The sequence below is a fragment of the Trichomycterus rosablanca genome, chromosome 1 (assembly GCF_030014385.1).
Source record: "Trichomycterus rosablanca isolate fTriRos1 chromosome 1, fTriRos1.hap1, whole genome shotgun sequence".
In the NCBI taxonomy this organism is placed as follows: Eukaryota; Metazoa; Chordata; class Actinopteri; order Siluriformes; family Trichomycteridae; genus Trichomycterus; species Trichomycterus rosablanca.
The window spans coordinates 60,239,830-60,256,435 of NC_085988.1; the positions used below are offsets into that span (position 1 = coordinate 60,239,830).

The window sequence follows — 16,606 nt, forward strand, 5'->3', positions numbered from 1 at the left end:
GCGGGTCACGAATCGGCAAAGTGTGGGAGATGCAGTTTATGTACGATTTTACAGTGTATTTCTGTGACACACGTGCTTTAGGGGATATAGTTGGCACTGTTGTGCTGTGAAAGCAGTTTTTATGTTTTTAAGGGGTCAAACCTCCCTACTAAAATTTTCAATTGCAGTAGGGGATGCTGTTGTTATTTTGACAGAAGAAGACAAAGTGATAAAAGTAACATTATTAGTAGATTAACAGATATGTGTAATTTTAGGGAGTATGGTCTTACCTTTAATGGGAGAGAGTTCAACTAGAGTGAATTAAATGAAATTAAGCAAAAGAAAACACTTTATTTAGCTTTTTTACAAAACAATTACATTTAATTTAGATTTTTCAAATGGAATATGTACTAGACAACTATTTACTACTATAGAAATATAGTACAGTGCTATATTAAAAAGAACTTGTGATGTACAATCATGGAAGAGAATAAAGTGATTTTTCTTATTTTTTATCAATATTTTGCATCTTAAAAAGTATGCTTTTATTTTAGTTGATCCTGTGTATTTTATAAACAGACATGTAGGAAAGCAAATGTGCTTTTCTGTTACAACAGAAATGGTAATGTTACATAGGGAAAAGGAGTGAGGCAAAGTGAAGGTGGAATGGAACAGTGCATCCCTGAACCTTTTAAAATGAAGTGCATTGTCTTGTTCGTGTCATGTGACGGCTACATTGGGACCCACTTCGGGTGTAAAGAATTGAACTTTGGGTACGGCTAGTGTCGAGTTGTTACGGCGCATGGTGTTGTTGCGCATGGAGTTGTTGCGGCGCATGGAGTTCCTCTTGCGTAGCGAGTTCTGGTGTGAAAGCTCACTCTTCTGCAGTGTCTGGATGAGAATCGATGGCTTTTCATCAAGCTCACGTGCGCTGCAGCGTGGCGTTGCCACCTTCACTGTGTTGCCAAACTTGGAGTAGTCCACTGAATAGACACCCTCCTCTTCAGTGACAATGGGAACAAAACGGTGACCCCACTGGATCTCTTCAGTCACATAAGAGGTGCGCGCCTGCGTCGTGATGCCCGTAGTTTCCACAACCCCCTCAAGGATGACGATCACCTCCAGATCGCTGCACTGCAGCTCCATAGCTGACAGGTCATAAAGTGGACTGTCCTTGTCAATGACATGGCAGATGATGAGCGGTGCCAGAAGGAAGATGCTATTGCTGGCTGTCGCACTCTCACTTTGAATGTCAATCTGATGAATAGGGATGACCTCACCTTCAGGTGTGACAGTCTTGCGCACCACCTGAAGGCGCACGACAGCATTGATGATCATGCTCTTGCGCAGGTCACCCACACGGATCATGAAGCACAGGCGGCTGTTGCGCACGGCGATGCAAGCTTGGCGGCTGAAAATGAGCGTCTCAGCCCGCCGGTGCGACTGTGCTGTTTTCATGAAGATGCAACCCAGCATGACCGCATTGATGATGAGCCCAGCGATATTCTGCAAAATCAGGACCACAATGGCTGTCTGGCATTGCTCAGTGATCATGCGACCACCAAAGCCAATGGTGACCTGCACTTCAATAGAGAAGAGGAAGGCTGAGGTGAATGACCTGGAGGAGGTAAAAAAAAAAAAAGGTAAAGATGGTCAAGAACAAATTTAATTTAGTTGAATTTCGGGTACAGAAAGTTTTATTTATACACTGATCAGCCATAACATTAAAACCACCTCCTTGTTTCTACACTCACTGTCTATTTTATCAGCTCCACTTGCCATATAGAGGCACTTTGTAGTTCTACAATTACTGACTGTAGTCCATATGTTTCTCTACATACTTTCTTAGCCTGCTTTCACCCTGTTCTTCAATGGTCAGGACCTCCATAGGAACACCACAAAGTAGGTATTATTTAGGTGGTGGATCATTCTCAGCACTGCAGTGACAATGACATGGTGGTGCTGTGTTAGTGTGTGTTGTGCTGGTATGAGTGGTTCAGACACAGCAGAGCTGCTGGAGTTTTTAAATACCATGTCCACTCACTGTCCACTCTATTAGACACTCCTACCTAGTTGGTCCACCTTGTAGATGTAAAGTCAGAGACGATCGCTCATCTATTGCTGCTGTTTGAGTTGGTCATCTTCTAGACCTTCATCAGTGGTCACAGGACGCTGCCTACGGGGCGCTGTTGGCTGGATATATTTTTGGTTGGTGGACTATTCTCAGTCCAGCAGTGAGGTTTTTAAAAACTCCATCAGTGCTGCTGTGTCTGATCCACTCATACCAGCACAACACACACTAACACACCACCACCATGTCATTGTCACTGCAGTGCTGAGAATGATCCACCACCTAAATAATACCTACTCTGTAGTGGTCCTGACCATTGAAGAACAGGGTGAAAGGGGGCTAACAAAGCATGCAGAGAAACAGATAGACTACAGTCAGTAACTGTAGAACTACAAAGTTCTTCTATTTGGTAAGTGGAGCTGATACAGGGAAACAGGGAGGTGGTTTTAATGTTATGGCTGATCGGTGTATACTGTATCAGTAATAGTCATAGTGTGACTACAAACCTTGGACATCTAAGAGATCGGTCTTATATAGTTTCTAACCTAATCTAACTAAGCAAAGAATGACAATTCTAGATGCTGTTGTCATGACTGTGTCATCACTGTCTTTTCTAATCATTTTTAATATTCCCAGTACAGAGGAATGTGATTTATTATGTTTGTGTTATTCGCCTACAGTACACATAAAATATCCACTAGATTCAGATTAGGCTATTTTTAAAGAGATGCACTGGGGAAACCATCTAGCTCTGGGCATCTTGAATTCTTAGCATTTCTTCCTTTATGGTACTTCTAATAATCAGTATGTTCTTACGATTTTTATGCTATATTTCATATATTAAACCATATGGGCAAAAGTATTGGGACACCCCCTCTACTTTTTTAAATGTATTTGTTTCAACCACAATTGCTAACACACGTGGTAAATCACTTAAATAAAGGAAATTATATGCTTCCAACTTTGCAGCAACATTTAGAGAAGGCCCTTTCCTATTCTAGCATTACTGTGACCCTGTGCATAAAGAAAGGTCTATGAAGAAGTCCTGAAGAAAAGCTTGATTTACAAAACTTCAGTGGCCTGCACAGAACCCTGACCTCAGCCCCACTGAACAGCTGTGGAATAAACTGGAACATCAGTTTATGCTGTCTTGAGTAACATCAGTGCCCAGCCATACAAATAGTCTTTTGACTGAATTGGCACAAATTCCTACAGACCACTTCAAAGTCTGGATGTTGTTATATCTGAAAAGATCACATAGAGGTCACTGTATATTAACACCATTTGTTTTAGAAATGTAATGTCCAACAAGCTTATGGTCATACAGTGTGTTTGTTTAATTATTTACTGCAAATCTACAAACCCCATTTCTGAAAAGTTGAGAAGCTGTATGATAGAACTCAACATGATAAATTACAAATGCCGCTCCCTAAAACAGGTCTCACAGTCATCAGGAACCCCATAACTACTGCTGGATTGAAGTTAAGTTGTACCCTAACTACACTATATTAGTACCTCTGGTCAACTGCTTATTTGTTGCACATCTCTTTTCCAAATCTATGTGCTTTTATGTGGAACTATGTTTTTTTCCAAAAGCTTAAATTTTGGAGCAGTGGAGCTATTCCCCATTTTGCAGCTATAATAGCCTCCACTCTTTTGGTAAGGCTCTTTACATAATGTGTGTCTGGGTGAATTTGTGCCTTTTCAGTTAAACACCGTGCTTGTAAAATCAGGCACTTATGTTAGACAAGAAAGCCTGGCTCACAACTGACCTATGTTCAGTTTCTGTGACACCAACCTTAACAAACCATGTACTGTCTTTATGGACCTTACTTTGTGCACAGGCGCACAGTAATGCTGGAACAGATAAGAGCCATGACCTAAGTGTTGCCACAAAGTTGGAAGCATATAAATAATTTAAACAATATATTAGCAATGGGTGTGGCTGAAACACCTGAACTCAGTAATTAGAAGCTGTCTCCTTGATTTTTTTCTGCCATTTGGTTATTGCAGACTGGCCCCTGAGTAGATGTCTATTAACATATCTTGTTAATATTAACTATATATTGTTTGTTTATTCCTTTATTTGAAAATGTGTATATTGTTACATCATTGGAGCGATAAATTATATTATTTCATATATATTAATTACAGATTGATTACATTTGTATAAACAAAAAAAATACTGCATTCACTCCTTTTCCTTACTTACCCTTTCATTACTGTGTTTCACAGACTATTTAGCAGGTAAAATTCAGTTTGAAACAATATGTATAGAGTCAGTCAGTGGATGCACTGAATATAGTGGAGCAATGACAAGTAGCCCAAAAGCTTTCATATTTTCAAATTTTTTGGGTTACTGAACCATTTTTCCTGAATGTTTTAATGGGTTTAATTTTGACTAATCAATTTACCCGTCAGATGAGTAAAAGACTTTTGTCTGACGAATTACTTTATTATTTTCTCTTCTAAATTCCAAATAAAGATTCTTTGCATTTTTTAATGTTGTTAAACTATTGTTAAAGCCATCATGTAACTTTTTACAAGTATTTACGAGTCATTATGGGGCAAATTTTCCTGAGATATTTATTGAAAAACATTATTACTTTTAGTGTGGAGGGACTATAATGTATCGATAGGGGGTATGCAGTTTATTTAAATATATTATATTATATATATATGTATATATATATATATATATATATATATATATGTGTATATATATATATATAAAATATATATATAATCTATTTCCATTGGACAGGTCACTTGATTTAGGAGGAATTGCAATGCAAAACTTTACTTTAGTTATATAGACTGCAATTTAACAACTTTTTCTTGAGGAATTTTGCCATGGGCATGGGTGGGTTGCAAGACAGATCGGCTCAATAACAGTTTTTTTCCTCACTTCAATCACTTTTCTGAACACTTTACTTCAACCACACTACACCGGTAACTCCAGCAACACCCTGGACTACTCACTGGACCTATTATTTATCCTTTATCATTTGCACCATTAATACCATCAACACCCCGGATTACACACTGGACTGTTATTAGTATTTATTATTGCACCTGCACTTTACCAACACCCTGGACTACTCACTGGACTGTTATAATTATTACATTTACATTTACATTTTCAGCATTTAGCAGACGCCTTTATCCAAAGCGACTTACATTGTACTTGAGGGTTAAGGGCCTTGCTCAAGGGCCCAACAGCAGCAACCTGGCAGTGGTGAGGCTTGAACCAGCAACCTTTTGATTACTAGTCCAGTACCCTAACCACTAGGCTACGGCTTGCCTAATAATTATTATTTATCAGTTGCACATGCACTTTACACAACCATCATACATATACAGTAGTTATAGTTATTTTTCACCATCCTTACATAGTTGTAGTTACAGTTATTATTTACACATCTTTTATTATTATTACTGTTATTATTGTAATGTATACCTAACTAATCTTAATTATTATTACTATTATAATGTACACCTAAATAATATTTTATTATTATTACTGTTATTATTATAATACATACCCATTTTTATTCGTATGCTGTTGTTATTATTGCTATTATGTATATAGTACTATGTATATAGATATAATTCCATATATGTAAATAGCTATAGTTATAACTTTATATTCATATTAATCATAGATATATGTTAACTGATATTCTCTGTTTAGTATCTGAGTGCACTGTGTATCTATCTATCTATCTATCTATCTATCTATCTATCTATCTATCTATCTATCTATCTATCTAAATCTAAAGCTGGTTAAGTTATACTGTAAAGCATCAAGAAAAAAACATGCATGTTTGCATAATTGTATTAATATACAAATCTGGGACTGTTTCTTTCCAGTTTGTTTATATTTTGCAGGAGGGTTGACAGTGGGTAACATGAATCTTTATCAGTTAAATAGTGGAAAACAGTCACTTGTCAGAATTTGACAAGAGTCGATTTGAACCACATCTCCACAACGCAGCACATGAAGTCAGTGGTTGTAACAGCATGATGACCATGTAGGTGTGTTTGCCGGCTGTGTTTACTCACGAAAGAACTTGTAAACACGTGTACTTACTTGACGTTGGTGACGCACTGCTCGATTCCAGACTTGCGGATCGGATCCAGGTCTCCGTGCGCGAATGCCACCAACCACCACGCCATTCCGAACAGCAACCAGCTGCACAGGAATGTCATAGTAAAGATGACCAGTGTGAATCTCCATTTGAGGTCTACCAGAGTGGTAAAGACATCCTGCAGGAAGCGGCCCTGCTCGCGGATGTTCTTGTGCGCTAGGTTACACGAGCCGCTCTTGGCGATGAATCGCGCCTTGTTGACTCGGTCTCTGAAGACAGGTTTCCTAGGGGCGCGGGATGCCAGAGCCGGCATCGCGAACTCCTCCGGAATGATGCTTTTCCTCGCCAGCATCACGTTTATTATCAGGAAATAGCCATGAAATAATAATAATAAAAAAACTAAATAAAATCTATAACAATAAGTTAATACATTAAAAAACTTACTTTTAATCCACCCACTTTAACTATAAATCTGATTAAAAGCTAGGCAACAAAACTCATTTCTGAAACAAGTTGAGTAAAATCTTTCCCCAGCAGATGTGCAGAACTTTTTATTCTCACTACAGACCTCAGTAAGCTGCTCCAAGTCCTGATCCAGTCGTACTCCAGCTCATGGGCGGTCACTGTCCCGGTTAACTCCACACCATCAACCCCTATACAGCAAACTGCACCACTGCTGGAGTCACTCAGTTTCACTCCTGTACTCTTAATATACTGTATTGTTAATATACTTGCTGTGCATTACTTATATACAGCATGTATATATATATATATATATATATATATATATATATATATATATATATATATATATATATATATATATATACAGTGTATCACAAAAGTGAGTACACCCCTCACATTTCTGCAAATATTTCATTATATCTTTTCATGGGACAACACTATAGACATGAAACTTGGATATAATTTAGAGTAGTCAGTGTACAGCTTGTATAGCAGTGTAGATTTACTGTCTTCTGAAAATAACTCAACACACAGCCATTAATGTCTAAATAGCTGGCAACATAAGTGAGTACACCCCACAGTGAACATGTCCAAATTGTGCCCAAATGTGTCGTTGTCCCTCCCTGGTGTCATGTGTCAAGGTCCCAGGTGTAAATGGGGAGCAGGGCTGTTAAATTTGGTGTTTTGGGTACAATTCTCTCATACTGGCCACTGGATATTCAACATGGCACCTCATGGCAAAGAACTCTCTGAGGATGTGAGAAATAGAATTGTTGCTCTCCACAAAGATGGCCTGGGCTATAAGAAGATTGCTAACACCCTGAAACTGAGCTACAGCATGGTGGCCAAGGTCATACAGCGGTTTTCCAGGACAGGTTCCACTCGGAACAGGCTTCGCCAGGGTCGACCAAAGAAGTTGAGTCCACGTGTTCGGCATCATATCCAGAGGTTGGCTTTAAAAAATAGACACATGAGTGCTGCCAGCATTGCTGCAGAGGTTGAAGACGTGGGAGGTCAGCCTGTCAGTGCTCAGACCATACGCCGCACACTGCATCAACTCGGTCTGCATGGTCGTCATCCCAGAAGGAAGCTGACGCACAAGAAAGCCAGCAAACAGTTTGCTGAAAACAAGCAGTCCAAAAACATGGATTACTGGAATGCCCTGTGGTCTGACGAGACCAAGATAAACTTGTTTGGCTCAGATGGTGTCCAGCATGTGTGGCGGCGCCCTGGTGAGAAGTACCAAGACAACTGTTTCTTGCCTACAGTCAAGCATGGTGGTGGTAGCATCATGGTCTTGGGCTGCATGAGTGTTGCTGGCACTGGGGAGCTGCAGTTCATTGAGGGAAACATGAATTTCAACATGTACTGTGACATTCTGAAACAGAGCATGATCCCCTCCCTTCGAAAACTGGGCCTCATGGCAGTTTTCCAACAGGATAACGACCCCAAACACAACCTCCAAGATGACAACTGCCTTGCTGAGGAAGCTGAAGGTAAAGGTGATGGACTAAACCCAATTGAGCACCTGTGGCGCATCCTCAAGTGGAAGGTGGAGGAGTTCAAGGTGTCTAACATCCACCAGCTCCGTGATGTCATCATGGAGGAGTGGAAGAGGATTCCAGTAGCAACCTGTGCAGCTCTGGTGAACTCCATGCCCAGGAGGGTTAAGGCAGTGCTGGATAATAATGGTGGTCACACAAAATATTGACACTTTGGGCACAATTTGGACATGTTCACTGTGGGGTGTACTCACTTATGTTGCCAGCCATTTAGACATTAATGGCTGTGTGTTGAGTTATTTTCAGAAGACAGTAAATCTACACTGCTATACAAGCTGTACACTGGCTACTCTAAGTTATATCCAAGTTTCATGTCTATAGTGTTTTCCCATGAAAAGATATAATGAAATATTTGCAGAAATGTGAGGGGTGTACTCACTTTTGTGATACACTGTATATATACAGTGTATCACAAAAGTGAGTACACCCCTCACATTTCTGCAAATATTTTATTATATCTTTTCATGGGACAACACTATAGAAATAAAACTTGGATATAACTTAGAGTAGTCGGTGTACAGCTTGTATAGCAGTGTAGATTTACTGTCTTCTGAAAATAACTCAACACACAGCCATTAATGTCTAAATAGCTGGCAACATAAGTGAGTACACCCCACAGTGAACATGTCCAAATTGTGCCCAAAGTGTCAATATTTTGTGTGACCACCATTATTATCCAGCACTGCCTTAACCCTCCTGGGCATGGAATTCACCAGAGCTGCACAGGTTGCTACTGGAATCCTCTTCCACTCCTCCATGATGACATCACGGAGCTGGTGGATGTTAGACACCTTGAACTCCTCCACCTTCCACTTGAGGATGCGCCACAGGTGCTCAATTGGGTTTAGTCCATCACCTTTACCTTCAGCTTCCTCAGCAAGGCAGTTGTCATCTTGGAGGTTGTGTTTGGGGTCGTTATCCTGTTGGAAAACTGCCATGAGGCCCAGTTTTCGAAGGGAGGGGATCATGCTCTGTTTCAGAATGTCACAGTACATGTTGGAATTCATGTTTCCCTCAATGAACTGCAGCTCCCCAGTGCCAGCAACACTCATGCAGCCCAAGACCATGATGCTACCACCACCATGCTTGACTGTAGGCAAGATACAGTTGTCTTGGTACTTCTCACCAGGGTGCCGCCACACATGCTGGACACCATCTGAGCCAAACAAGTTTATCTTGGTCTCGTCAGACCACAGGGCATTCCAGTAATCCATGTTCTTGGACTGCTTGTCTTCAGCAAACCGTTTGCTGGCTTTCTTGTGCGTCAGCTTCCTTCTGGGATGACGACCATGCAGACCGAGTTGATGCAGTGTGCGGCGTATGGTCTGAGCACTGACAGGCTGACCTCCCACGTCTTCAACCTCTGCAGCAATGCTGGCAGCACTCATGTGTCTATTTTTTAAAGCCAACCTCTGAATATGACGCCGAACACGTGGACTCAACTTCTTTGGTCGACCCTGGCGAAGCCTGTTCCGAGTGGAACCTGTCCTGAAAAACCACTGTATGACCTTGGCCACCATGCTGTAGCTCAGTTTCAGGGTGTTAGCAATCTTCTTATAGCCCAGGCCATCTTTGTGGAGAGCAACAATTCTATTTCTCACATCCTCAGAGAGTTCTTTGCCATGAGGTGCCATGTTGAATATCCAGTGGCCAGTATGAGAGAATTGTACCCAAAACACCAAATTTAACAGCCCTGCTCCCCATTTACACCTGGGACCTTGACACATGACACCAGGGAGGGACAACGACACATTTGGGCACAATTTGGACATGTTCACTGTGGGGTGTACTCACTTACGTTGCCAGCTATTTAGACATTAATGGCTGTGTGTTGAGTTATTTTCAGAAGACAGTAAATCTACACTGCTATACAAGTTGTACACTGACTACTCTAAGTTATATCCAAGTTTTATGTCTATAGTGTTGTCCCATGAAAAGATATAATGAAATATTTGCAGAAATGTGAGGGGTGTACTCACTTTTGTGATACACTGTATATATATATATAATAGATGACTTAAATTATATAATACATTTTTAAAATTCTTTTCAGTACTGTTTTGGAAAGTGAGTTTGGTTGGCACAGCAGACAGAAATAACATTCCACAGCTGGCAGCAACTGGAAGCATTACTGACAAAACCTTACTATAACAATGACATTGGATATATTTCTTATAATGTGCTTATTTATGGATATATTCATGTTGGGCACGGGGTTGGTTGGCCTAATGTTAGTTACAAATGTAACAAATCTATAATAATAGATTCGTTTCCCCCTCATTTTTAATGCTCTTTCTTTAAAAATATTGTGTAGGCTCTGAGACATCATACCTCAAGTCACACACAAATCTGCAGACACCATGCTTCAAGTCAAACCCAAATCTTTTGACTTTTCGAATATATCATTCCAAGAGTTGAAGCTTTTGGTTGAAAAGAATTAAAAAAACATAAGCATAAACAAAGATAAGTTTAAAGATCTAGCCTAATGAAATTAATATTTTGGCCAGTATCCTCATTTCAGAATCTCAAAATTTTAGGGACCTCAACACAGCCCTCCGCCATGCCTAATTAGAAGTGCATACTCTACAGAATATTAGCAAAGACCTTTTTTTTAACAAAGGGTTGAAAATGATAATGAAAAAAATATTAAATTTTATTATTGTTGTTAGTGCATATTGAATTATTCACATATAGATCAACAAATCATATTTATTTAACATATCTAAGAAAGAAAGAGAGCATTGGGTTTTGGTATAAGTACTCTCAGCTTTAAATGTAATAAATGACTTAAGCTAATAAAAATATGGAAAACTAACAAAAAATAATTATAAAAAAAAAATACTACGTCAAAAGTATGAGAACACGTCAAAGTTTCAATTTTTTAATGATATTTATAGTTCAACTACAGTGTATCTGAAAACGTACAAAGATTTCAAAAACTGAAGTAATGTCAAATGAATAGAGGCAGATTATTCTAACCCTTAAAAGTGTAGGTCTTTCCTCTGAGAAATCACATCAAAGCCAGTGTGTCAGTGATAACAGTTTCCTACATCATCAAAAGACATTCGGAAACTGAGAAAAACTCAGATGAGAAAAGCCTGTTAGAGTGACAAGAGCATCAGAAGAAAGAAATTCTGACAGCTTGGGCAATAGCTGGTTTACAGGACAAAAAACTTCATCACAGCTTAACACTGATCAAAAAGTACGCATGTCTTAGTAACTTTGAAGAGAAAACTTCTGAGCTGCAAGAAACACTGGCAGTAAGAAAACGTTTGCTGAGATGGCAGCTTAAGAAGAAGATGCTTGCCTGGTCCCTGCAGCATTAATCTTCAGAGTAGGAAAAAATGGATCCTGTGACACCAACTGTCAAACATAGAAATGGAAGCATGATAGTCAGAAGCTCTTTTGCTTTTTTGAGTGATTGGAATCCTGACCCAAAGATGCTACAAATGCATTTTACAGCACCATGCTTTATCACCAGCTTTACATTTAGATAGTTGGGGGTTTATCTTACAGCAAATCAAAAACCCAAAACATACTGTACCTACTGGCTATGTCAGAAGTACAAACTCTCAAAACAAAATGTAATTTGTAAAAAAAAAAAAATGCCAGGAGTGTATTCATCTGTCATATCTGCAAAAAGTGGGTAATAGGAGGTTTTCTTTAATAATGTTATGCACCAGTGCCTATTTGCAGAGCGTTAGCTGCATATTATGATGCTTCCACCTCTATACTTTACTTTGAACATTGTGTTTTTGTTTGTTTTGAATAAATATGCTCAATAATATTTTGAAATATTTTATTCTTATTAAATTATATGATTATAATTATTATTTTTGATGGGTTTCACTTCATTGTGTTGTGGATTTGATTTTAAATGGATATAATTGCCACTTTTACCCATTAGTCTTAGCTTAATCACCCATAATGAAAGTGGATGTTTTTGTAGTGTTTTGTAGTGTTTGTAGGGCCCATGATATACACTGCATCGTCAGTAAAAAAAAACACTTTGTCTGGTAAAAACAAGCACTGCACATCACTTTGTTAATACAGTGAAACATGGTGATGGCAGCATCATTCTATGAAGGTGCTTCTCAGTAGTAAGCAACTGGCAAGAATTAGGGAGGGATAAATGCAGACTTATACAAGAGCATACTTGAAAACCCCATCTAGAGCACACACAAACTAATAATGAGGTATCATTTTAGCTGCTTAGAGGATAATGGCCTGAAACATACAGTGTATCACAAAAGTGAGTACACCCCTCACATTTCTGCAAATATTTCATTATATCTTTTCATGGGACAACACTATAGACATGAAACTTGGATATAACTTAGAGTAGTCAGTGTACAGCTTGTATAGCAGTGTAGATTTACTGTCTTCTGAAAATAACTCAACACACAGCCATTAATGTCTAAATAGCTGGCAACATAAGTGAGTACACCACACAGTGAACATGTCCAAATTGTGCCCAAATGTGTCGTTGTCCCTCCCTGGTGTCATGTGTCAAGGTCCCAGGTGTAAATGGGGAGCAGGGCTGTTAAATTTAGTGTTTTGGGTACAATTCTCTCATACTGGCCACTGGATATTCAACATGGCACCTCATGGCAAAGAACTCTCTGAGGATGTGAGAAATAGAATTGTTGCTCTCCACAAAGATGGCCTGGGCTATAAGAAGATTGCTAACACCCTGAAACTGAGCTACAGCATGGTGGCCAAGGTCATACAGCGGTTTTCCAGGACAGGTTCCACTCGGAACAGGCTTCGCCAGGGTCGACCAAAGAAGTTGAGTCCACGTGTTCGGCGTCATATCCAGAGGTTGGCTTTAAAAAATAGACACATGAGTGCTGCCAGCATTGCTGCAGAGGTTGAAGACGTGGGAGGTCAGCCTGTCAGTGCTCAGACCATACGCCGCACACTGCATCAACTCGGTCTGCATGGTCGTCATCCCAGAAGGAAGCTGATGCACAAGAAAGCCCGCAAACAGTTTGCTGAAGACAAGCAGTCCAAGAACATGGATTACTGGAATGCCCTGTGGTCTGACAAGACCAAGATAAACTTGTTTGGCTCAGATGGTGTCCAGCATGTGTGGCTGCGCCCTGGTGAGAAGTACCAAGACAACTGTATCTTGCCTACAGTCAAGCATGGTGGTGGTAGCATCATGGTCTTGGGCTGCATGAGTGTTGCTGGCACTGGGGAGCTGCAGTTCATTGAGGGAAACATGAATTCCAACATGTACTGTGACATTCTGAAACAGAGCATGATCCCCTCCCTTCGAAAACTGGGCCTCATGGCAGTTTTCCAACAGGATAACGACCCCAAACACAACCTCCAAGATGACAGCTGCCTTGCTGAGGAAGCTGAAGGTAAAGGTGATGGACTAAACCCAATTGAGCACCTGTGGCGCATCCTCAAGTGGAAGGTGGAGGAGTTCAAGGTGTCTAACATCCACCAGCTCCGTGATGTCATCATGGAGGAGTGGAAGAGGATTGGATTCCAGTAGCAACCTGTGCAGCTCTGGTGAATTCCATGCCCAGGAGGGTTAAGGCAGTGCTGGATAATAATGGTGGTCACACAAAATATTGACACTTTGGGCACAATTTGGACATGTTCACTGTGGGGTGTACTCACTTATGTTGCCAGCCATTTAGACATTAATGGCTGTGTGTTGAGTTATTTTCAGAAGACAGTAAATCTACACTGCTATACAAGCTGTACACTGACTACTCTAAGTTATATCCAAGTTTTATTTCTATAGTGTTGTCCCATGAAAAGATATAATGAAATATTTGCAGAAATGTGAGGGGTGTACTCACTTTTGTGATACACTGTATGTACAGCCAAAACAGCACTGAAGTCTAGTGGACAAGTTTCTAAATATCCTTAAGTGGCCCAGCCAAAACACAGAATTAAACACTATCAAACATTAATGAAAAAACCTGAGGACAGCAGTTCACAGATGCTCGCCATCCAATCTGACAGAGATTTAAAGAATCTACCAAGTGCGCAAAGCTTGTAGTAGCATATTCAAAACAGCTTCAGCTTTAACTGCTACCAAAGGAACTTTTTACAAGGTCTTAAATAAAGAGTCTGAGTAATGTTTTGTTTAAGATATTTCATGTTTTTATTTTTATTTTTTCATTTTCATAAAACTAAAAACTCATCATTATGGCAACTATACAGTATATGTTCAAAGTAAAATTCACAACACTATAAAGTGTGTAAATGATCAAGGGAGTGGAAAACAATGAAATTAATCCACAGTTAAACTTATAAACCGATTTTGCATGCATTTGTCAGAATAATTTTTTTGTGTAACAATTTGTCTTTACTATTTTGTTTAGGTATTTTATACTGAAGTGTTAATGTTACTTTACATTCAGTTATACGTGTTTGTTATTTATTTTTTGCTTAATGTTTCCATAAATATAAGTATAAAGTGTGTGTGCATACACACTGTGAGTAAAAAAAATTTAATGTTGCCCATAAATGTAAAACAAAAAAAGGAAGATTTTTCAATTTATTTTTACTGTTGCATTTAGAATTAAATTTGCAGTAAAGTGAGTATTATATTATAATATACACGATAATGATAATTTTAACAAACAATTATATTTTCGTATTGACAGTACACGACTACTTAAATTTTTTTGAAATGATAAGTTACAATGTACAAAGAACTGTGAAAATTAACATTTGACAATGTCTGTGTGTGTAATTTTAATAGATAATGTAATAAAATAAAAATGTATTTTAATACATCAGGACTGAATTTCAATTAGAACAGTTTTTGAAATAAAAATCGAATAGCCAAAGAAAAGCTCATTAAGGAAGGGAGATGCGATCTAATGGAACCGACATTGTCCAGCAGGTGGCGTAATGTAGCAATTTTGCTTGTCTTGTAAGTCCAGGCCTTCACACCGCTTGCCTGCAGTTGCCCAAATGACTGTACACCGACTAGGCATAACATTATGACCACTGACAGGTGAAGTAAATAACACTGATTATCTCTTTATCACGGCACCTGTTAGTGAGTAAGATATATTAGGCAGCAAGTGAACATTTTATCCTCAAAGTTGATGTTAGAAGCAGGAAAAATGGACAAGCGTAAGGATTTGAGCAAGTTTGACAAGGGCCAAATTGTGATGGCTAGACAACTGGGTCAGAGCATCTCCAAAACTGCAGCTCTTGTGGGGTGTTCCCGGTGTGCAGTGGTCAATATCTATCGAGTGGTTCAAGGAAGGAACAGTGGTAAACCGGCGACAGGGACATGGGTGGCCAAGGCTCATTGATGCATGTGTGGAGGGAAGGCTGGCCCGTGTGGTCCGATCCAACAGACGAGCTACTGTAGCTTAAATTGCTGAAGAAGTTAATGCTGGTTCTGATAGAAAGGTGTCAGAATACACAGTGCATTGCACTTGCAGGGCTGTTTTGGCAGCAAAAGGGGGACCAACACAATATTAGGAAGGTGGTCATAATGTTATGCCTGATCGGTGAATGTGCAATAGATTTTATGGCTTAAAGTATGTAGATCCCCACCCTTCAGTTACTGAGTACAGATTACTTTCTTGCCCTGATAAATGCTTTGCCACAGATGGTTCATTGCCACATAGTTTCTTGTACGTTAGGGCTTAGTTTTCGTCCTGACAACAAAGTGTTAACTGTGGGCCCTAACAGAACCAGGTGTGTGTCTTTCCAAACTATGTCCAATCAATTCAAACTGCAACAGGTCCAACTGAGTTCTAGACACATCTCAAGGATAATTAAAACAAACAGAATCCACTTGACTACAATTTGTGACAGCAAATGGTCTGAATGTTTTTTAATTTTTAACTTTTTTAATTATTAGTGATAAAGTGTAAATTGATGGATTAATTTCCAATAATCTTACTGATTTACACATTTACAATTTGACGCCTGCACTACACTTCAAAAAAGTTGGGACAAAGGTAATATAAAAATGAAAATTCAAGCTAAACCTTTCCACATTAAGCAGGTGAATTAGTAACAGTTAAGGAAATCATGAACAATGGTGGGTTTTGGCTCATTTCTTTGAGCTAAACAGCTGTCATGGTATGGGGCTGCATCAGTGCCCACTGCATGGGTGACTTGCATATGTGTAAAGATACAAATTAAAGAAGAGAGACATTGGGATTTTAGAGAAACTCATGCTGCCATTAAAGCAACGTCTTTTCTTGAGAAGTTCATGGTTATTTCAACAAGACAATGCCAGGCCTCATTCTATACATGCTGCAACAGTGTGGCTTCATAAAAAAGAATGTGTTTGCTTGACTGGCCTGCCTGTAGCCCAGATCGGTCTCTTATTGAAAATGCATCATAAAGAGGAGAGTCAGACAATGGTGCCCATAAACTGTTGGGCAGCTCAAGTCTTGTACACACCAAGAATGGGCAAAAGTTGATGTGACCGGTGGTAA

The 16,606-nt window shown here is 39.4% G+C and overlaps 1 protein-coding gene across 1 annotated transcript; it reads right to left on the bottom strand.

Moving 5' to 3' along the window:
* Nucleotides 1–548: 548 nt before the first annotated feature.
* On the bottom strand, nucleotides 549–6,497 carry kcnj8 (potassium inwardly rectifying channel subfamily J member 8). The gene is made up of 2 exons (XM_063004977.1): nucleotides 6,144–6,497; nucleotides 549–1,597 (listed from the first exon to the last, which is right to left on the bottom strand). Exons 1-2 carry the CDS (start codon nucleotides 6,491–6,493, stop codon nucleotides 700–702), a joined length of 1,248 nt encoding a protein of 415 aa, XP_062861047.1. The 5' UTR covers nucleotides 6,494–6,497; the 3' UTR covers nucleotides 549–699.
* Nucleotides 6,498–16,606: the final 10,109 nt, after the last annotated feature.

Coding starts and splice junctions, on each gene's coding strand:
- kcnj8 (XM_063004977.1), bottom strand. CDS start 6,493: ATGCTGGCGAGGAAAAGCATCATTCCGGAGGAGTTCGCGATGCCGGCT. Junction 1,598..6,143: donor CAGTGCGTCACCAACGTCAA/GTAAGTACACGT, acceptor TACCTCCTCCAG/GTCATTCACCTCAGCCTTCC.